Source organism: Squalius cephalus (genome assembly GCF_949319135.1).
Source record: "Squalius cephalus genome assembly, chromosome: 24".
Lineage (NCBI taxonomy): Eukaryota > Metazoa > Chordata > Actinopteri > Cypriniformes > Leuciscidae > Squalius > Squalius cephalus.
The window spans coordinates 20044723-20066912 of NC_137145.1; the positions used below are offsets into that span (position 1 = coordinate 20044723).

Sequence of the window (22190 nt, forward strand, 5' to 3'; positions counted from 1 at the left end):
ATGAACCTTTAAAATCCATGGAACCTTTCCATCACACTAAAGGTTCTATAGTTGTACTATAGTACAGTTTCTGTAGATTATTCAAATGCTCTTCACACTAAGAAAAAAATTATTCTTTTTTTCACTGTTCAATTGTTCATTGTTCACTCAATTGTTCTTCTTTGGGGAACTAAAAATTGTTCTATATGTCATTGCTGCAAAAACAACCTTTTTGAACCTTGGATTTGGCTTGGAAAGTTGGACTTTTGGCAAATATGAAGGCCCACTTACGCCAAAAGTTCCACAAATCCAAACATGTACAGTAGAGGGCGCTGAATATAAAATGATGAAACACAAATGTGATGTTCATCTAAAGTCATTTTTTGTTTATTGGTATGGTTGAATTAAATACATAAAGTGTATTTGTATTATTTAACAGATTTCATTATTTCAGGTTTGCGTAATATTCTGAATTTGCATTTCACTGTTTTTATTCATTTTGAGGAATACAGAATCTGTTTTTGTGCATTTAAATGAGAAAACAAAGTAGCTTGTGTTACTTTTTTGAAGGAAAGTAAAAAAAAAAAAAATGCACTAAATCTTGACCGCATAACAGTTCCATATCACTTTGCGTAGTTGACTGTAATAGTGGAAAATAGGATACGATTCATAACAAGAAAAAACATGCAGCCTCATGCGCTTGATCTGCAATTTCACAAAATTGTCATGGCCCCCAGAATATTTTGTTGTATGAATATCTGAACATGCAATATAGCAAAAGAAAGAATATAATATATATATATATATATATATATATATATATATATATACACTCACCTAAAGGATTATTAGGAACACCATACTAATACTGTGTTTGACCCCCTTTCACCTTCAGAACTGCCTTAATTCTACGTGGCATTGATTCAACAAGGTGCTGAAAGCATTCTTTAGAAATGTTGGCCCATATTGATAGGATAGCATCTTGCAGTTGATGGAGATTTGTGGGATGCACATCCAGGGCACGAAGCTCCCGTTCCACCACATCCCAAAGATGCTCTATTGGGTTGAGATCTGGTGACTGTGGGGGCCATTTTAGTACAGTGAACTCATTGTCATGTTCAAGAAACCAATTTGAAATGATTCGAGCTTTGTGACATGGTGCATTATCCTGCTGGAAGTAGCCATCAGAGGATGGGTACATGGTGGTCATAAAGGGATGGACATGGTCAGAAACAATGCTCAGGTAGGCCGTGGCATTTAAACGATGCCCAATTGGCACTAAGGGGCCTAAAGTGTGCCAAGAAAACATCCCCCACACCATTACACCACCACCACCAGACTGCACAGTGGTAAGAAGGCATGATGGATCCATGTTCTCATTCTGTTTACGCCAAATTCTGACTCTACCATCTGAATGTCTCAACAGAAATCGAGACTCATCAGACCAGGCAACATTTTTCCAGTCTTCAACTGTCCAATTTTGGTGAGCTCGTGCAAATTGTAGCCTCTTTTTCCTATTTGTAGTGGAGATGAGTGGTACCCGGTGGGGTCTTCTGCTGTTGTAACCCATCCGCCTCAAGGTTATGCGTGTTGTGGCTTCACAAATGCTTTGCTGCATACCTCAGTTGTAACGAGTGGTTATTTCAGTCAAAGTTGCTCTTCTATCAGCTTGAATCAGTCGGCCCATTCTCCTCTGACCTCTAGCATCAACAAGGCATTTTCGCCCACAGGACTGCCGCATACTGGATGTTTTTCCCTTTTCACACCATTCTTTGTAAACCCTAGAAATGGTTGTGCGTGAAAATCCCAGTAACTGAGCAGATTGTGAAATACTCAGACCGGCCCGTCTGGCACCAACAATCATGCCACGCTCAAAATTGCTTAAATCACCTTTCTTTCCCATTCTGACATTCTGACATTCAGACATTCCTGGAGTTCAGGAGATTGTCTTGACCAGGACCACACCCCTAAATGCATTGAAGCAACTGCCATGTGATTGGTTGATTAGATAATTGCATTAATGAGAAATTGAACAGGTGTTCCTAATAATCCTTTAGGTGAGTGTATATATATATATATATTATTCTAGCTTCATGCATTCTTTTTTTATCAACACATGAATATTGGTGAGTTTCTTCTTTTTTTATTTAAAAAAAGCAACATTTTGAGCAAAAAGATGAGAAAATCATGTTTTTGTCAAAGACTTTGTCTAGATGGGATTCAGAACGATGATCTACAGATGCAGTAGATTGATCAACACTTGATCCATTGCTCATAGACTGATCCATCAACACCCCCAAAGCTTCACAGTCCTGAAATGGGTCAGCATTTCATTCAGTAACATTAGGCAGTTTTGATTTATATGCTGTATAATGTTGATAATCGTATGTGTAATAGCGCCCCCTGCCATATAACAGTGAAAACACGGAAAGCCTGAAATTTCCGTCTATGGTGGGGAAGCGCCGTCTCATAAATGGCGGAAATTTCCAAAGAGTTAATAATGCTGATGCAAATGGTGAAAATAACATCAACTAAGATTAATAAATGATTTACAAGTATTTTGCATTGTTAGGTCATGTTAACTAATGTAGTTAGTTAACTAATGTTAACAAATAGAACCTTATTGCAGTGTTACCAAATTTTGTCAAGAACATTGATTTTGACAAAATCTCAGTGTGTGCTATTAAGCCATGCACACACACACATACACACATAATGAATAATGCAACATTCATGTGGCCTGGTTGGATGTTTTGCGTCAGCACTCCTATAAACTGTAATTGTCTTTTTTTTATACACCAAAGATTGCAGACAGACCTGTTTGTACTGCGCACCTTGCGTCATGAGTGACCTAAAAATAAGCAATTTTATCCATCTTCTGTGCTAGAAGTGCCAAAACACATTAGGATTGTAATTTACTTAAGCCTTTATATGACCGTGTAATTGCATGAGTAACTACATGGATTGTTCTCACCTAAATATTTTCTGTTATCTAACAATGCGATAAGTAGGCCGAGCGAAACATTGTTATTCACTGCAGATGACCTTCTTTCCTGGCCTGTCACAGCTGTAGACATAGGGTATGTTGTATGGGTGGTCCTGGATGGACTAGCATTTTATGCATTGCATAATCTTGTGATGAATTTGACAGCATCTATAGAGGAAATTGATCAAATGTTAGCATGTTTATTAGCCAGTTAACGTTAGCCAGAGACTTATGTTACAACAGAGTCTGACACTTAAGTCATTAGAAAATCAAATATCCAGGCTTATCAACTGGTCTCAAGGTGCTTTTTAGTGGATTCATGAAGTCAGTTAGCACAGGTGTTGTTCGTCACAGTAATAATTGATAATCTGAAGAACATTTTTCCACTATAAAGAACCTTTTATGCAATGGAAATGTTCCATGGATGTTAAAAGTTCTCCAAGGAACCATCAATGACTATAAAGAACATTTATTTTAAAGAGTAATGACAGATCCATGAGCATAACATTATGAGTCAATAAAGATATTATTATGTGGATATTTTTTATTTATTTTTTTTTGGAAAGATTTCCATTTGCTGCTGTGCTTACCCAGAATGTCCAAAGCCAGCATGAAGGGCACTCACGGTTTCAAGAGCATAAAATCTCCACAACTCAATCCACCCTAATACGACTGTAAACGCGATAATGAAACGGAGCCAAAATTGGTGGAATCATTTATTAAAAGTGATATTTAATTTCAGAATTTAACATAACACAGATTAAAAGTTAAATCAAGATGTATGCAATAATTATTTTGCTCTGTTCTAATAAAAATGTAGAAGATTAAAAGATGGATTTAAAAAGATCAACTTTTTCATGAAATTGAAAAAAATGTAATTAGTTTCTTGAGTGAAACATTTTCTTAAACCCTTCAGTTTTTCTATATTAGGGTCTCAGACACAAACTGCTGATAACAGGCCTTTTTCTGGCCGATAATCAATATGCTTACTAATAATATATTAATATTTATCTACACAGCTATATCATTATTTTTTTAACACTTAACTAAACAAAATAATGAACATTTCAAGCTCTATTTACACTCATTTTCACATTCAAGAACACCTCCTCTTATCCAAATACTAGTTTAGATTGAGTCAATTTGGCCCAGTTCCACTGAGTAATAATTTTATAAAGTGTACCAACCTCTAAAAGAGCAGATATGTCCTGTAGTTTCTGATTAGTGTATACCCAGTGCGGTGGGGTTTTTCTCTAAAGTGCATCTCTGTACATCCATATTTACAATAATACATACTACTGATATCAGATATATCAGAGGTCGTATAAACTGAGCGGCCATGTTTCTCAGATCGGCTTGTACAGCAGGGTTGTGACATATTTCTTCTTATACCGGTGGGTGGCACTCAGAACCATTACGCCATCCTGTCAGAGAGCCAGACGAGATACAGAGTCATCAGAACAGACTTGAAATCAATGCGGGTTCATCTCACAGAGCTTTTTAAGTTGCTTTACCTTAATGGACAGAGCGTACAGGTGATTAAGCATGACGTGATTGGGCTCAGGGAGCAAAGCTGGATCACACTGTAAGAAAACAAGAACGCATTTCTATTAGCAGCATCTATATTGGACCTTACAATGCAATTATGCAAATGAAACACTTTTTAAGTAATAAAGTGTAGAAATAAAAATGACATCAGAGTTTCCCAATCTGGGCCTTGATCCCCAAAAGAGGGTCATCTGAACTACGTCGGTCATTTATAATGGGAGTCTATTTTGACCAATTAAATAACATGCCTTTTTATATAAATACCCCATGCCTTTTTCAATAATTAAAATTCAAATCACTTTGCTAGTTAATCATGTGATTGTGATCAACTGTGAACCAGATCAACCTATTCGCTAAAAAGACAAGAATGACCCACATCACTATGTCAAGCAAGTTTTAAGGTCCGTTCACACCAAGAACAATAACTACAACGATAACTATATTAGTGTCCACACTAGTGGATTATATTGATATCTTTATTGTTATAGGTATCATCCTTGGTGTGAACGGACCTTTACTCTATTCAAGAGCAATATTTGCAGATAAGAGCTATAAGTGCACAGAATTATGTATATTTAAGCTGAAAATTTTATTTAAATTTTTTTTTATAGCAATAATTTGATATTATTGATACTTCTTGAGTGCTATGAAATACTATTGTTTAAAAAAAACATTGTTTTTTCTAATTTCTTTGTTGTCTGTTTTTTTTTTCTGGATTCTGTTTTATGAATTAATACAAATGAATTTATAAAACTTAAAATTTAATAAATCTTTAAAAATGTAATTCAACTTCTTTTTTGTCAAATAAAGTACTGCACATCTACACTTTTATTGTATAAATAACAGCAAGGATTGAGAAAAAAAATGAATTGTGAGATATTCCTTAAAAATATTAATATTATTCTTACCTATTATTCTTATTATTTTTAAGAAGTACATTTTACTACACAATAGTCCATTTCTGTCATAACTTCCAAGTTAAACGAAACTTTTATTTTGGCGGGTTGTAGTGAGTTTCTGAGAGTATGTGCAGTAGACAAAAACACAGAGCATGTTGACTTCGAATTATTTTATAATGTGATTTAATAACCAAAGACACTAGTCCAAATATCGCAATTTGAATTTGATTAATTGTAAAAACCCTACTTTTGATATATAAATTCCTTACATTCCAGTAAAAATCATAGGGCCTTTCATCAAATCAAATCATTTAGTAGAGAATGGTACTATGATGGTTATCTAACTGTCAATAATGCAAGGTCTTTTGCAGATACTCACTGAGATGCCTGTGTCCTTATTGAGGATGACCTGTAACAGATGAGGGGGCAGGATGGGGGGGGATTTGAATTTCTCCTCCTGTTTGGGGACGTAAGAGTCCTGATGGTACGGCCCAGGAGGAGAGCTGGACAGGTCTATAATCAAAAAATACAGTGTGTCATAACAACCCACGACTGACCATTTTTTGGCCATTAATGATACATCATGTAGCAGATCGTTTGGAAATGGAAATGTGGAAATGGTTGTGTTCAAACCTGACATGTCAGAGCATTTCTGTGAATCCACCATGAGTGCATCGAACACCTCAAAGTCTGTCTTCTTCACCTGGATGATGTTGTTGACTGTGCCGAGCTGGTTGGTCACCACAGGCTGAAGAGAAAGAAGGTCAATATTATGCTGGTTTTATAGTACTAATGGAGGATAATGATGATGATTGATGTCTCCGTCACCTCTGTTGGGTCATGTGTCCACTGTCCATCCACGAAGAATTTATACTGGTGTTCACCCTCAGGCAAATCCACAATCGCCACAAAGTTGTTTTGACTATTGAAGAAACAGAAGTAAACATTAATGTTAAATGAATGAATCTGTAGTTAAAAGATATCAGAAGAATGCTTTCAGCAGAAGACTTCTCCATTTTTAACAGTCAGCATAACCAATCATCTGTGCCCTACAGAGAATTATGTGATTTAATGACCTATCAGCGCCATCTAGAGTTTCATGACAGAACTTTGTATTTATATACTATTATATTTTTTATTAGCTTAGCAAAAAGTTTTCATTTTGATTTTAGTTCAATTTTTAGAAATTTTGCTTTATAATTTATCTATTTAGGTTTAATTTTATTTATTGATTTATTTACTAAACTTTTTTAATAGTTCTAGTTACCGTTAAATGTTACTTACCTCCTAATCAAAGGAATCTTATTGGTCCAATTATTAAAAGAGCCAGAAATATAGACTTCTCTTCCAGCTCCCGTCCACCGAAACACAGTGGGTCGATCTAAAGTGAGAACCTTTTCACTGGTCTCCAGGTCTGACCTCCAGTCAATGAATTCTTCTTTTACTAATGGTGCCTAATAGAAAATTAAAGATAGAACACATGGTCATCATATCTAAATTATGATATCTTCATAAGCGAACAGATATGAGATAATGAGCCAGCACAGATGAGATAATATAACAGATGTGAGCCAGCACACACTTTGATGTCCTCCCCATGAAAAATATCGGCATCTTCTGGGCTGTCCATTAGGATTTTGGGACGGTCTCCTTCCTTAGTTCCTCGACTGTCCCTTCTGTGGGCCTTTTCCTGGCCCATGCCTGCCCTCTCACTGCTTGTGTTCCCCATAGTGCTCTTAAAAAAAGGTCACAGAGGGTAAGCAGCCAGATGGTTGGGCTAGAAATGATCTGTAACCCAAAACAAACACCACAATAGTGTAAGAAACATGGTGATCTTAATGTAATGCATCACTAATCCTATATAAAACATGGATTTCCCCCAGCTAACAGGGAACGTTATCAGAGCTTTGGCTAACGTTCTGGCAAGGTTCTCTCAAGGTTATGAACAAACGTTATTCCAGTAACATTAATAGAACATTGTTCAAAGCCATTACGCTCTCAAAATGTTATTTGTACATCCTTCAAGAACATTTTTGAGATTTTGCATATGCCCAAGACACATTCAACATCATCAAATTTGCAGTAAGTCATGAATGTTTCAGATCCATTTTTCCATGTTCATTAAAAAGCTATGTTTGGTTAAAAAAAATAATAATAATAAAAATAAAAAAACATTTTGATTTCATTTTTGATTGGGTCCCAACATTTTTGGGATTTTAATACATACACTTAAGAATTTAAAGACTAGTTTTAAAATCTTCATTGAATTAAACTGATAATTTGATCAAATCGATGGCTGTCAGGTCATTGCAATTTTAGCATACTAAATAGTAATTGGTCTTAATCAAACATCTGAGTTCGTAGTCCAAATTGATGTGAATGTGTTTTAGGTTATTCATCTTGCAAGCTCTGGCATTTCTGATTCTACTGCTTACTCAACAAAACAACATTTTGACAACGCTGACAGTCCCATTAATTTAACTGCGTACCTCGAGGCACAGTTTTTTTTTTTTGTTTTTTTTTTTGCATATGTTTTTAGAAAACCTTAAGTTACTCTACTGCAAGGTCACAAGCTCTAAAAGGAAGTCTGGCAAAAAAAGAAAAAAGATAAAGAAGAGCCAGTAACTTCAGCTTCAGGTTCAAACGTATGAAAGAAGATGTATCGTCCTGATATTAAATGCATTATCCAGTCGATTTGCCTTTAGTGGCAGCCAGCCTTCATCTAAATTTCAATATCAATCTTCACTATGACGGGAAAATAATGCAAACGCTTTGACAGTGAAACTATGCAAATACCGTTGTATTGAAATTATAAACAACCCTACGCTGTCGCGCGCCACTGCAACAACACTGTAGTAACGTTAGTGCTATATAGTTAGCCGCATCGAGCATTCTTACCGACTGCAAGATTGCCACACATTTTTCATTTTTTGAAATAATTTAATTACGGTTGCACATTTTTAATGTGACAGGACTTACATTCCCTTTTGCGCAGTACTGTATGAATTGTATTCACGAGTCGCGACCGCTACTAGCCCTCGATCACAGTTATTTCGTCATTTTTTCATTCACATTGCTTATCGTCACAAACTGTACATCCTCGCAACCACTCCGCCCACCGCGGACTTTAACTCCACTACGCATGCGCGACTTTAACTACGCCCGCTAGGGGGAGAGACGCAGCTGTTTCTCTGCGCATGCGCGTTTCTTACAGCAAACTAGGGGTAGCACACAGCAGTATGAAAGGGAGACTTTGAGGGTCAGACTTACCGTGGTTTCAATAGCGTCCGCTGTAGAAAGCTCCTAGATCACTTATAGTTTTCCACAGCTCATGTTTTCAGTTTTTTTGTCTGCTGAATAAATGAAGAGATGCTTTCACTCACAGCCTTGCTTTCATTCCCGTTAAAGGGATAGTTCACCCAAAAATGAAAATTCTGTCATCATTTACTCACCCTCATGTTGTTCCAAACCTGTATGAGTTTCTTTCTTTTGCTGAACACAAAAGACGATATTTTGCAGAATGTTGGTAACCAGACAGTTGACAGTAGCCTAGCCTATTAATAGACTGGTGCAGATATGAGGTCACTTTGTAGGCCAACTGGCAGTTAGCATCACACTGGTTCCCTCAACAAAAACCCAATAGGAATTTCCCATAGGGTTTTGGATTATCGCTAAAAACAAGCTCTGTGGCCAACAAAAGTTTAGGATACTTGAACGTTTTGTCCATCAAGATAATTATCACAGATAAACACAACTTTTATGAATTTTGAAGCCTAAATGCAGTCGCCAGAAGTAAAAAGCTAAAGGTAGGCTATAAACGAACTACACCACGGTCACACGAATTCAACGTCACCATCACTAAGCTTCCGAAAATTCTTTATCTTATAAGTTTTTATCTAAAAACATTTTCACAGAACATTTGAGTTAGAATAGTTTAGCACAATTATAAGCATAACGAGGCTGTAAAAGTGGACTGAGTTTCAGCGTGATGATAATCTCCTCGACAGCCTCTGTAGTCCCATTTAGCCAGTTAGACCACCTTTTTCAAGACACGTAACAGCTTTTAAAAAATCACGAGTGAGGTAATACTGATGTTATGTCGTAGAATAAAATGTGTCTTGAGCTTGTGTTCAACACAGACCTTATTTCAGCCATTTAACCAAAACCCTATTCAAAAAACCCACTGACGATGGAACCGGAAGTGCTAAAATGCTAACTCGCTTGCGCGTTTTGGCCTACAAATTGATGTCATACCTGCAGCTGCAGTTCTCTATACACTGATTTCACGCAGCCGTTATTTTGAAATCGAAAGCGAGGCTCCGGTGGGAAGAAAACCGGAAGTGTCGCCTTTAATCACAGGAGAGTCGTGAATGCGATGGCGTATTGTTGTGTTTAATGAGGTTGTGTCAATTCTAAAACTGTACATACATTTCTTTTATACTTTAGACTATATACAGTGAAATTCATTTATAAATAGCCTATTTTTTTTTTTTTATATAATTCAGAAAGTAAAAAAAGAAGCAGGAATGAACTATATATACATATCCTATATTGATTATTAACATCCAATAGTGTAAATCGTGGCAGCAGCTTCAGGTTGGTAGTCCAAAGGCATTGTTGTTTATCTTTACTTCCGGGGTTTTTCCCACCGGAGCCTCACTTTCGATTTCAAAATGGCGGCTGCGTGATATCAGCGTATTGACTTCCATGGTCCATATACCGTCAACTCTCTCGTTATAACATTCTTCAGAATGTCTTATTTTGTGTTCGAAAGAAGAAAGAAACTCATACAGATTTGGGACAAATTGAGGGTGAGTAAATGATGACAAAATTGTAATTTTTTGGGTGAACTATCCCTTTAAAAATCAAAGATGGCGCTCTGTGAATAAGGTCTATAGGGGATTCCTTAGAAGCTAAATCTTTATTAAACCATGTAACGTAGTAATAGAACACCCATGAAATGAAGTGTGCAGCAGTTTTCACATTTGTTTCCACATGAAAGGTCTTTTTATTTGTTTTCATGGCATTTGGAATGAAAAGTGCCTAGGTATTGTCCATATGGGAATATGTGCAATGTCCATTAACCGCCACTGGATGGAGGCATTTAACCACAAGATAGAGAAGAGACAAGAGATGATGGTCTCGGGAATTAAATTAAATTGATTTTGCTTTCATTTTAAGATCCCAAAGATATCTATATTGAATGTGTATAACTTATTTGATAACAATCATCTTGTGTGCATGGCATGTACATGTATCTGAGTTATCCGCTGTTAATGCTTTTCCTCAGTCTCAGTGTGTCATCAGATTCACTGTGTGTCATGCAAAGTGCAATTACTCCCCCACTGGCTTTCCCTCTGTCATAACCAGTGTTGCAGACCAACCACTACACACACACACACACACACACACACACACATTCTTTCTCCTCTTTCTCACCCTCCCACTTAAACATGTAGTGAAAAAATGCTGTTTAATTATGCATTAAAAAGGAAGATTGCTGTGCAAAAACAAGAATGTATCATTTCTTCTGCTTTTGTAGTGCTTTTCTGAGTTGAGCAGTTGCCTTACAACCAGAGAAGGCAACATTTGAATACCAGAATTTGCATTTATGATCCCCTTCAATTTCATCCTATTAGACACCGTTTTGCTCACACACAGACACGCTACACACACCAGAAAATACTATAGGAAAAGAGTGGGAGACAAGTAAATCTCAAACCAACATGGCTTCAAAGTCAGGAAACCTAGCATTTTAAGGGCGGAAAATTGCAGTTCAACCAGAGTTTCATTTCATATTAATCATCAACGCCTGACAATTCACCTACAGCAAAAGCATACTGTTCTTTTTGAAATGACAGACTCTCTGTCTCACTTCCTTTCATGCACTGCTGGAGCTTCAGTGCTATTTACATTATTTATGATGATAACCTAGCTTTACATCAGTATACACATTACTGTACGTCTCTTTGTTTTGGCCATACAATAGCAAAACAGATGTAATGACCTTGACTGACTAGATAGTCTACTTTTGGTCTGGTAAATGGTCTAATGCAGCTCTTGAAGTAAAAACCACTATGAAATAGGTGTCAAATGATTCTGTGTAAAGAAGGAAATTATAGATAGAAATCTGTGGCACTGAATTTATGATCAGCCTGTGAAGGTGAGGAGTAGCCTATTTTTAAGGTTACTGCGTGCGTCATATATAGACAAAAAGAGGTCAGGAGAGTGCATTATAGCTGAAAACGCTGAAAGAATTGGTTGAATAATTAATAAAATGTGCTTTTAAAAATAAAGACAAAGATGTGGGGCTAGACGACTAAGACTCCGTCAGCTGCATCTCCTGCTCTGTCTGATTAGTGTGTGAAAATAAATGTAGCATTAAAAAGGAAACTGGGTTTTAATTATGCATTTTTGTTTTCATATTTCACCCCAAAATCAAAAGAAAAAAAATAGAAATTAAATTTCACAAAAACTAAATGAAGAGTATTACATTACAATACATATGCAAAAAAAAAAACATAAAGGCAGTGCAACATACTGTATTCTGTAACATACATAATATTCTATAAATAATATTATTTCCTTATATATAGCTTATATAAACATGAAAATATGAAAATGTATGTATCTCTACCTCTCTCCAACCTCCAATCTCTAGGTATGGTGAAGGCTATGTGATGATGTGGGGCTATTTTAATTCCAAAGGCCAAGGGAACTTTATCAGGATGCATAGTATCCTGGATCCATGAAGTAACTGGCCTTTAAAAATAAAAATCTGCCTGCCTCTATGGGAATTTAACATAGGGGTGTCCAAACTTATGCACCCTGTATTTTAAGGAAGAACATTTATTTATTTACGATACATTATTCATTCACAAAGAAAATTGGTGTCCTTAAAGGTTGGATTTTTCCTAATTTTTTAAATTAAGGCATTAAGTTCAATTTCCAAAAGATGATTTTTTATTCCTCTTTTTAGTCAACTTTAGCATGGGTGTCTAAACTTATGCATAGCACTGTATATCTCTTAAATTCTTAAACATTCCAAAAATTAAGCTGAACATTATTAATTGGCATATATTACATGTATTTTGCATATTTACAAGATAAAAATACTGTATTTGTGTTTTAATACAAATAACTAACAAATAGCAATACAAAGCACCCCAGTAAACATTAAATAAGGGTAAGCTTATTGTCATGAAAATGCAAATATTTTAATGGACCTAAATTAAGCCAAATTTCCTTTAAAAAATATATGCAAAATCTAAGTTTTTATTTTTGTCTATTTTTTTTTTTTTTTTTTTTTTCGTTTTTTTTTTATTTATTTTTTTTTTAAATGAACCCTGCTGGTATTTTGTAGTTGATGCTACGTTGAAAGTTCAAGTTTTACTTATATCTTTAAACGAATCCTTCAGAAAAATAAGCACGACAAGTGTGTGCTGCTTTAGTTTTTCTTCTTTACATTTAGGCTACACTAACAGCAAATTGAATTCTGATCTTTAATCTAATTCACCTACTGACATTCCAAGCTGGTCTAGAGAGCATGAATGAGTGCTGAGGAGACACAGAGTGATGAGGCTCGGCTTTCAGCCAGACTGTCCTCCAGCTGATGAGTGATGCCATCTACCGTGCTGTGAAACGTCTTCGCTTCAGTGGATCTCAAGACACAACTTCCCTCAGAATCAAAGGAAGGTGCTGTCAGTAACACATCATCATGTGTACGAGTTATCCATTACTCCATATCCAGACTATCTAGACAAATGAGCATCTAAGCTGATTCAGGGTAATGCAAAAAAAAAAAAAAAAAAAGCACCGCAAGCTAAGCTAAGTGTTCACTTAGAGTCCTTCAACATATTGTTCCGAATGGCAGTCTGATATTGCCAAGAGAACGTCAGATGCAGGACAGGCCCCATGGGACAGCGCAGAGGCAGTGACGCTGTGCATTACCAGATGTGTAAAAAGCTCCCTGCCAGGGGCCATGTCTGTCACATCTGCTACTGCAACTTCCCTTAGTGCTTTCCTCTGAGCTCAACTTTTATTAGTTTTATTACGGCCATCACCATTTCCAGCTGTTCCGTCCCGACAAATATTCTGTACATCATGAGGGCCGACATTACACATCTCAGTTTTTAACGGCATTTCACATGATCGAATTTGTTTTGAATTCTCTGTAGTGAAGAGCATATAGATGGAAGTGAAATTTGTTGAGCAATTTGTGTACCAGTCTTTCTATTTAGGGTGCTCGGCTGTTTAGGGTGCTATGAGTGTCCTCAGACTGACAGACAGGTAGGCAGACACACACACGCACACACACACACAGAGAGAAAGAGAAAGAGAGTCCAATTGGCAGGTAGGCAGACAAAATCAATCTTTTGTCAAATCAACTTAGATCATTTATGTGGTTCAGATAACTTGATATTTTGTGTTTCTGTTGATTTATTCAATCTCCTTCATTGTATTAACTATTTTTTTTATATATTTCAATTAACTTAATATTTAAAGGCAACCAGGTTACTCACTTTTTTAAGTAAAACCAACAGTAATGTTTTTACAGTGTATAAATGACTCAGACCCACACAGCTGAAGTGTAATTTTTGGAGTTAACGTCATGCATTTATTTTCAACACTACCAGCAAAACTCAAGAGTATTGCACAGTCCCTTGAAATAACTGCCTAGCACAATCCAATACAAACCTTCTATAAGCAAATACAGTGGATATGACCATATAAACAAGGATATGTTTCATATATACCCCCCTCAAACAGTTCGATATAATGAGCGCTTTAACCCAGGTGCCATTTTACAGGAGTGTGCATGATTTACGCCTAATAAAAAAAGATTTGAGATATTATAAAGTGTTTTCATCTTCAACATGATCGTACTGGAAGAAAGGAAGAAAGATCTGAGTCGTTTTGTTTAGGCAGTAAGTTCTAATCCTTTCAGGGCTCTTTCCTTTAAATTAGCATTTTAATCTTTTGGAAGATTGTACATTTGCATCAGCTATTTTAGGTAAACACTGAGTAAAGTCACCTCAACAGGTGTTACATTTTTTTACAGACCCAGTAAAATATAATAATTCTGAAAGTAGTGAGTTAAAGAAACATCAAATGAAAAATAAAACAACAGGTCAGGATGACACAAAGAATGCAAGGAAGGATTATGGTTTTACGAGACCCCGTGTTATTGCTTTTTCCCCAGGGATGAAACAAATTATAAAATTAAATCTTATAATACTTTTTAATTGCGACTTTGCATGCCACAATTGCTATAAAAAAAAAAAAAAAAAAAAAAAAAAGTCGTTTTTTTAGACTTTTTATCAACATAGTGAGCTGCTTTGCTATAGGCCTATACATATAGGTAGGACAGAATCCTGAACTGAAACCTTAAAAGTGATGACTGGATGAAACACACAGGATAGACTTGACTGACAACTGATTTCAACAGAGTCTGGCATTAGCATGTTGCTAAGCTAACTATACCTACTATAAAAAATATTGGGTAAAATAGTTGATTTCAATTAAATCTTTAAATAGAATTCATAAGTATTTTATTATTGAAATAATCATACCTATTTTAATAAATAAAAAAATAAAAATAAGTAGGTTGGAACCTTAGAAGCATGCTAAGACTTGACTCAAAGACTATTGAATTACACAAGATGTGTCACTCGTATTGTTTTGAATGGGGAAAAGTCTAACGCTCCATATGGTGGAATAAGTCCCGCCTTCTAAATAAGAGCCAATTGCCGATTGGTAAAATCATCGCGTCACTGCAGCAGCCGTTAGAAGCTCCGGAGTCAGTCAGACGCGCTTCCACTGCGCATTAGCTTGATCCAGCTTGAAAAATGTTGTTTTCTGTCATGATTTGAGCATTTAGAAACATAATGTATGAGACAGTTGTTGTCAAACTTCATTGGTGATTTCAAATATTAAATTTAATCGTAAGCTTGGCGACCAGTTTTGAAAAAATTTATGTTTTCCCATTCAAAAATGAACGAGAGGAGTTTCAAAGATGGCCGCCGAGTGAAATTACTTGTCTTAAAGGGACTTTGACTGATTTCAATGGAGTTTGAAATTAGCATGTTGCTAAGCTAATGACATATTATTCTTAAAACTATAAAAATACATAGAACACACAGATATTGGGTATAATAATTAGATCTTTAATTTGTGTTCTTTAATATTGGATCATATGATTTTTTGTCAAAATTAGGTATCTTAGAAAGCTTCATAATGAAGTTTTTGGTTGCTAAACTAACTAAGAAATACACTAATAACCATAAATATTCACAAACAAATACTGGGTAAAATAAGATTCAAATAGATTAAGTTGGCAGCTCACTAAGTTTTAGAAACGAATCAAAAAGACCTTATTTCACAATCCAATCAATTCCCCATAGATAGAAATCAAGTTCTGCCCGACTTTTTCCACATTACATATCCTCTTTCACTCAGAAATATAATATGGAAGTAGAAAATTGAGAATCACAACTCATAATGCGACTTGTCAAGTGAATGAAAACTGATGTCGATCTTCTTACTATAGTATCTTAATAGCAATGTTTAAAAGTAGCGCTTGTCTGTCAATAACAATTTTTATGTTTCCTTTGTTTTCACTTGACTCAGCTTAAGGCCCCTGGCAGTCTGGAAGCTCCTTGGCCTGGTCCATGATCCATCCCTGAATGTATGGGAATAAATACAAATACAATATTTCGTATAATATATATACATATATATATATATATATATATATATATATATATATATATATATATATACAGTATACATACATATATATACACATATATATATATATATATATGTATGTATACTGTATATAGTATCAATATATAGCATCTCACTTTGATTCATGTCCCCACCATGTTCTCTGTATAATCATATTTTATGGTGACTGAAATTAGGTCAGCAATGATCCGACTACTGCTCACACACTGATCCCACAACTCATTCGGCTAGAGCCACAACTGGAAAATGGTATAACACGTCAACATCAAAAACACTACGCAAACACTGTGGTGCTGTAATTTTGCAAACGTGTGACAGGTTCTCTGATCGAAACAGTTACTTGGTCACAAAAATCAAACAAGCTTGTGAAAGCTCAATTCTGAAGTGCTGACAGATGTGCTATTGTTCAAGAGCGTTGAATTTGTCAGTGTGTCGCTAGATTGGGTTTTTAGAGGAAAAATCCATCGATGGCTTGTACAGTCTTTGAGTGTGGTGGCGCACTCATTTGCTTTTGACTCTCGTGTAACTCTCGCTTTAGTCCTCTGTACCTCTTGCTCGTGAATCTGGACCCAGGAAGCCCCTCTGGAAGTCTCAGGCTATGTGGCCGCGGTTAGAGTGGCAAACGGATGTGCATGGCTGAGCTGTTGGGCCTGGAGGCCAGGATGTAGATGGCGCTCTCCCTCAGGAAGTTATCCCAGGTAAACGGTCTGGAAAACATGATGGTACAATTACTGAGAAAGCTAGTAAACCACTTATGAAAGCCAAATCTTACACTTGTGATAATTATAGACCTATTTCAAACCTTCCTTTTCTGTCAAAAATGTTAGGAAACTATGTGTCCGCCCCCAATTCTCCTTCTGACAGAGACATGACAATCTTTTGTTAAAGTGTTATAAGCCATGAAACAAGCTAATCAGCCACGAGGTGAATCTCAACACAAACTGTGATTTGAAGCAGAAAAGGTTTTGAAAATCGGACAAAAAGATAAAAGTACAAGACTGTACTTAACAGTTTTAGTGAGGGAAAGAACTACAATCCCATTGTGTACAGCATAATCGAATTAAAAACGATGGAGAAATATAAAACTGCTCATTTACAAATGTTGATAAATATATTTTAAGTATATTGCTAAATATGCATATATATTCAAACATTTCAGTATTTTGAGAGTGTAGCGAGATCGACTTGATTACGTCATTCGCATTGCTTCGTGGGAGTGGGCAGAGCTAAAGAGCTTTTTTTGGAGCGTGTTGTTTTTTCGACTATAATTGGTGCGCAGTATCTGCACAGCATCATGGGTAATGTAGTTTTTCACCAGGAATTCTGCTGTTAAACACAATTATTTTAATATAATGTGGGCTGACGGCTTCAGTATAAGCAAATACCATGCATTTACAAACTCTTAGTTCACATTAGGTCTAGGTCTGTTCTAGGTGCTAACTAGAGGTTCATTGACAGCATTGTTAAGTGGTTGCTATGGTGTTCTGGGTGGTTTCTATGTTGTTTCTAGATGGTTGCTAAGCAGTTGATGGGTGTTCTGTATGGTTGCAAGAACATTTCTATGTGGGGCTTACGTTCTAGTTGTTCTGAATGGTTCTCTAGGACATTGCTAGGTAGTTACTAGATGGTTGATCGACATAGCATTGCTAAGCAGTTGCTAGGGTGTTCTAGATGGTTGTTAGGGCATTTCTACACAGTGCTTTGGGTGTTCTGATTGGTTGCTAGAGCATTGATGGGGTTACTTATGAATTCCGGTTGATTGAGGTGGTTGCTAGGGTGTTCTGGTCGGTTTCTTTGCTGTTGCTAGGTTGTTGCTCAGCAGTTTATATGGTGTTCTGGATGGTTGGTAGGGATTTTTCACTCTAAAAAATGCTGGGTTGTTTCAACCCAATTTTGGGTCAAATATGGACAAACCCAAACGTTGGGTAAAAAAAATAATTTATAAATGTAACCCAACGGCTGGGTTTGTCCATATTTGACCCAAAGTTGGGTTTAATCAACCCAGCATTTTTTTAGAGGGGCTTACTAAAGAGTTCTGGTTGATTGACTTGGCATTTCCAGGTGATTTCTATGGTATTCTGGCCGGCTTCTATACTGTTTCTAGGTGGTTGCTAAGCAGTTGCTAGGATGTTCTGGATGGTTGCTAGGGCGTAGTAGAACTAACAAGTTCTGGTTGATTGACTTGGCATTTCCAAGTGGTTGCTAGGGTGTTCTGGCTGGTTTCTATGTTGTTGCTAGGTGGTTGCTTAGCAGTTGCTAGGGTGTTCTGGATGGTTGGTAGTAGGGCATTTCCAGGTGATTGCTAAAGCATTGATAGGGAGTTACCAAAGAGTTCTGGTTGATTGGCTTGACATCTCCAGGTGGTTGCAAGAGTGTTTTGGGTAGTTTCTATACTATCGCTAGGCAGTTGCTATGTTGTTGCTAGGCAATTGATAGGGTGTTTTGGGTTGTTCCTTGGGCGTTTTTAAGTGGTTGCTAGGGTGTTACTAGGCAGTGCTTAGGATGTTCTTACATGGTTCAGATTCCTCCTATATTAGTCTATGACTTTTTTCAACAGATTTGAATGGGAATCATGGAAAATGGGATTTGATCATTATGGGAGCATGCAGTGCATCTTGGGTGATAGACCATCTGCATTGTAAGTGAATACACACACACACCAACCTGTTGTCATTCTCCATGGCTTTATCTCTGCTTCTCTCGCTGCTGGAACTGGCAGGACTGCTCTCAGATATTGGACCAACATGGCTGATACTGCAGATGAAGAAAGCAAGCTGAAACACACGCTGTTTGATTCAGTCACACCCACACAGACACACACTACTGGACAGCTCACAGCAGGCATCACTTCTACCGGCTCTGAGTTTTCACAGTCTCATTTGTTGTTCTTATGACACCTCAGAGCCCGGGGAGACGATACCTAACCACCGGCAAGACAAAACTAGTTCACTCATGCATTCAGGACTTGAACTGGAATTCAAAATGCATTCTCAATTCAACTCTGAATGGCTCACAATCCTTGTATATACAGTAGTCTCACAAACTGCAGACTTTGCATGCCATTCAGTACACTGAAAGGATCTGACAAACTTCATTGAGTGAAATAAATTCATTTGAAACATGAACTTCTTGTAATTAAGTTCAATGATGTGTGAAGCAAAACAGAGTGCCACCATGACCAGTGCATTGAACATCGACCCAAACATCTCCTGCAGAACTGGGACCGCTCAGAGTCGAGACGGTCTGCTTTGATCTCAAGCTCTCAGTTGATTTTAATGAGCGTAAATTAGGATGCAAGCTTAGTCATGCCATGAACAAGCCAAACACCCACAACCCCATGCACCCGCACACTCAGGCGCTCATTTAACCTGCCGTTCCCCTTAAAACTGATGAAGAATATAAGGTTTTCTCTGAGGGGAACAAAAGCTCCTCTTTTGATCTTGATAATGGGAGGACAAGATCTCATTTAATACAGCCATAGTGAACAACCATTACAGCCAGTTTAGCTTTGATATTTTTAGCCACTGATTCCTTGGCCTCCATCATGGAATATTTAGTAATTGAGGTGATAATGATTATAATGAGAATAATGATGGTGATGGCAGGGAACGTAAGATGTTTCCAGGGGAGGCCCATGCATATCGAGTGACTTACCCCATACTGAACAAAGGGGAACACAATCCCATGAGTCTGCAGGGCAAATGGACATTCAGCAGTGGTGAAAAGGATGGGATGATTGGTGAAAAAATAAAATAAAGCATGGAAAATGATGTCAAAACAGACTGTCCAAATACTGAACTCACAGATATGTTGATAAGTTCATCAAAATTCATGTTCAAAAAAGTAAATAAGCTGATCAAAAGTGGCTGTAAAGACAATTATACTTTTACAAAAGATTTTATTTCAAATAAATGCAGTTCTTTTGAAATTTCTATTTATCAAAGAATCCTGAATAAAATCGTATCAGTTTCCAAGATATTAAGCATCACAACTTGTTTCATTATTGATGATAATAATAATAATAATAATAATAACAACAATAATAATAATAATAATAATAATTTTTCAGCAGCAAATCAGAATATCAGAATTATTTCTGGAGGATCATGTGACATCAATGATGCAGTAAATTCAGCTTTGATCACAGGAATACATTACATTAAAATTTAAATAAATTAAATTATTTCTATTACAATATTATTGTTTTTCTGTATTTTTGATTAAATACAGCCAGGTTACAACAAGAGACTTCTTTCAAAAACATCTTATTTAAGTATCAACCTTGTCTTAAAGGGACACTTCACCCATTTGCATTAAGCTTTGCATTGTTAGAAACCCAGTCATACTATTGAATGGTCATGCAACATTTTTTCATTTTCCCCCGAGACGAGAGAAATCTGTATTTACCTCTTTACACTTCCTCCTACAATGACGCAAAAATCGTCATTTTGCGTCATTGTAGGAGGAAGTGTAAGAGGGGGGGATTTCTGTTAAGACTACAAGCACTAGATCCACCCTTTCAAACCCGCCCATAGGGGGTTGGACCTAATGCGCTAACAGACCTATCACAGATCAGTGCGAGTGCGTTTGATTTCAACGGCAGAAACCTGCAGAAAACAGGGACGAAGAAAGCTGAGTAGTAGGGGTTACCATACTCTATTTCCCGGACATGTCCGGCCGTCGAGATCGACAAAAAAGTCCGGGATTCAGCTTTTGCTTTCTGCGGTCGCCATCCATTGTTTACATGCTCACCTTTTGTTTCAATCTAACTGAATTCACCCCGATTGGTGAATCTGAATGTAATGTTTACATGAATGCTAAACAAGTAATCGGTTGATTTGCGTTTTAACATTGCTAAGAAAATACCCGCACCTCCGTGAGAGATAGCCCATGAGACCGGTGCATCTCACAGGCGCGCTCATCAGTAATCACAGTAATACAGGGAGCAGGACGAGGCTAGCGCCGCGGGAGAAAGACGCGAGGCCGGTGGCGTGATCGGTTGAAAGACGCGAGGCCGGTGGCGTGATCGGTTGATGTGTGTTTTACCATTGCTAAGAAAATACCTGCTCCTCCGTGCGAGATACGAGAACAGTGCCTCACAGGTGTCGGTCGTCAGTAATCACGCCACCGGCCTCGCGCCGTTCTCCCGCGCCCCTCAGCCTCGTCCTGCTCGCCACAGTAAACGTGATAAATGGCGACTGTAGAACGCAAAAGCCGAATCCCGGACATTTTGGGCAAACTCGTCACGGAGACTCACTCGTAGCCTAGCCTTGCCTTGTTGTTTTAAACTGCGCTCTCTTACCGGTAGGTGTGGCTTGGGAGTGGCCTTGTAGGGCAGCGAAGCAAGTGCATTCTGGGAGTTGTTGTCTTTCATCCACATAAGCCAAAAATACATTTTCTGGCTTTTCTCAGTCTAGAAAGCTCCAAATTCAAAAATAATTTCACATTTCTTCTACATAAATGACCCACTTTCAATACACATTCATGTCTCCATGGGTGAAATGACCCTTTAAGTATCAACCTTTCTCCACAAATTCATAATGAGGAAAAAAACTAGATACAAACGAGAATATATACAGTATAGCACCACTAAAAATGTAATTATATATATTTAAATAACCTAATTCATTTAATTTAACCTCACTGCTGTCTAGGAGAAAGATGTAAGCCATTAAAGACGTCTCATTTGTGATATTTCTTTCTGGGTGATGATGGCTCTTGAGGAATGAAGGATTCAAGAGGACAATTTCTATATTTGAGGTACCTGGCTCCATTTTCGCCCACAAATCTCTGCAAAAATGCATCATTCTGACTTTTGGGCTCTTCGAGCGAGGTTTGAATTATGATATGACTGGCAAAGTACGCTCTGTCAAAGTAAGTCCTTGTCCTTGGATTTAGCCTGTCATTGAGAATCTTTCTCCTTTCCACGGATGACTTATCCAACCGGTTATATCATCTAATTTACGTTATCCATTAATCCCAAAGTCAGAACTGTCAGCAAATGCGCTGCTTAAATGATTCATATTCCC

The 22190-nt window shown here is 37.1% G+C and overlaps 2 protein-coding genes across 4 annotated transcripts in view; both read right to left on the reverse strand.

Moving 5' to 3' along the window:
• Nucleotides 1–3150: 3150 nt before the first annotated feature.
• prkab1a (protein kinase, AMP-activated, beta 1 non-catalytic subunit, a) lies at nt 3151–8556 on the reverse strand. Its single transcript, XM_079861067.1, has 8 exons — nt 8392–8556; nt 6995–7200; nt 6697–6866; nt 6241–6334; nt 6046–6160; nt 5792–5925; nt 4480–4548; nt 3151–4389 (listed from the first exon to the last, which is right to left on the reverse strand). The coding sequence occupies exons 2-8, from the start codon at nt 7139–7141 to the stop codon at nt 4312–4314; spliced, it is 807 nt and encodes a 268-aa protein (XP_079717193.1). The 5' UTR covers nt 7142–7200; nt 8392–8556; the 3' UTR covers nt 3151–4311.
• A 6467-nt stretch (nt 8557–15023) lies between these two features.
• Nucleotides 15024–22190, reverse strand: part of phf24 (PHD finger protein 24) — a 38494-nt gene continuing 31327 nt past the window's right edge. The window contains exons 7-10 of one of the 3 annotated variants that reach the window (XR_013820094.1): nt 19816–19851; nt 18826–18915; nt 16710–16868; nt 15024–16093 (exon numbers count right to left, since the gene is read on the reverse strand). Coding sequence is in view for 2 of the 3 variants with exons in the window: in XM_079861988.1 (XP_079718114.1) it covers nt 16772–16868; nt 18826–18915; nt 19816–19851 (223 nt within the window). In the remaining variant the exon portion in view is untranslated. Of the gene's footprint in view, nt 16094–16276; nt 16869–18825; nt 18916–19815; nt 19852–22190 lie in introns of those variants that run through there. The other 2 variants (XM_079861988.1, XM_079861989.1) reach the window with 2 other exon arrangements.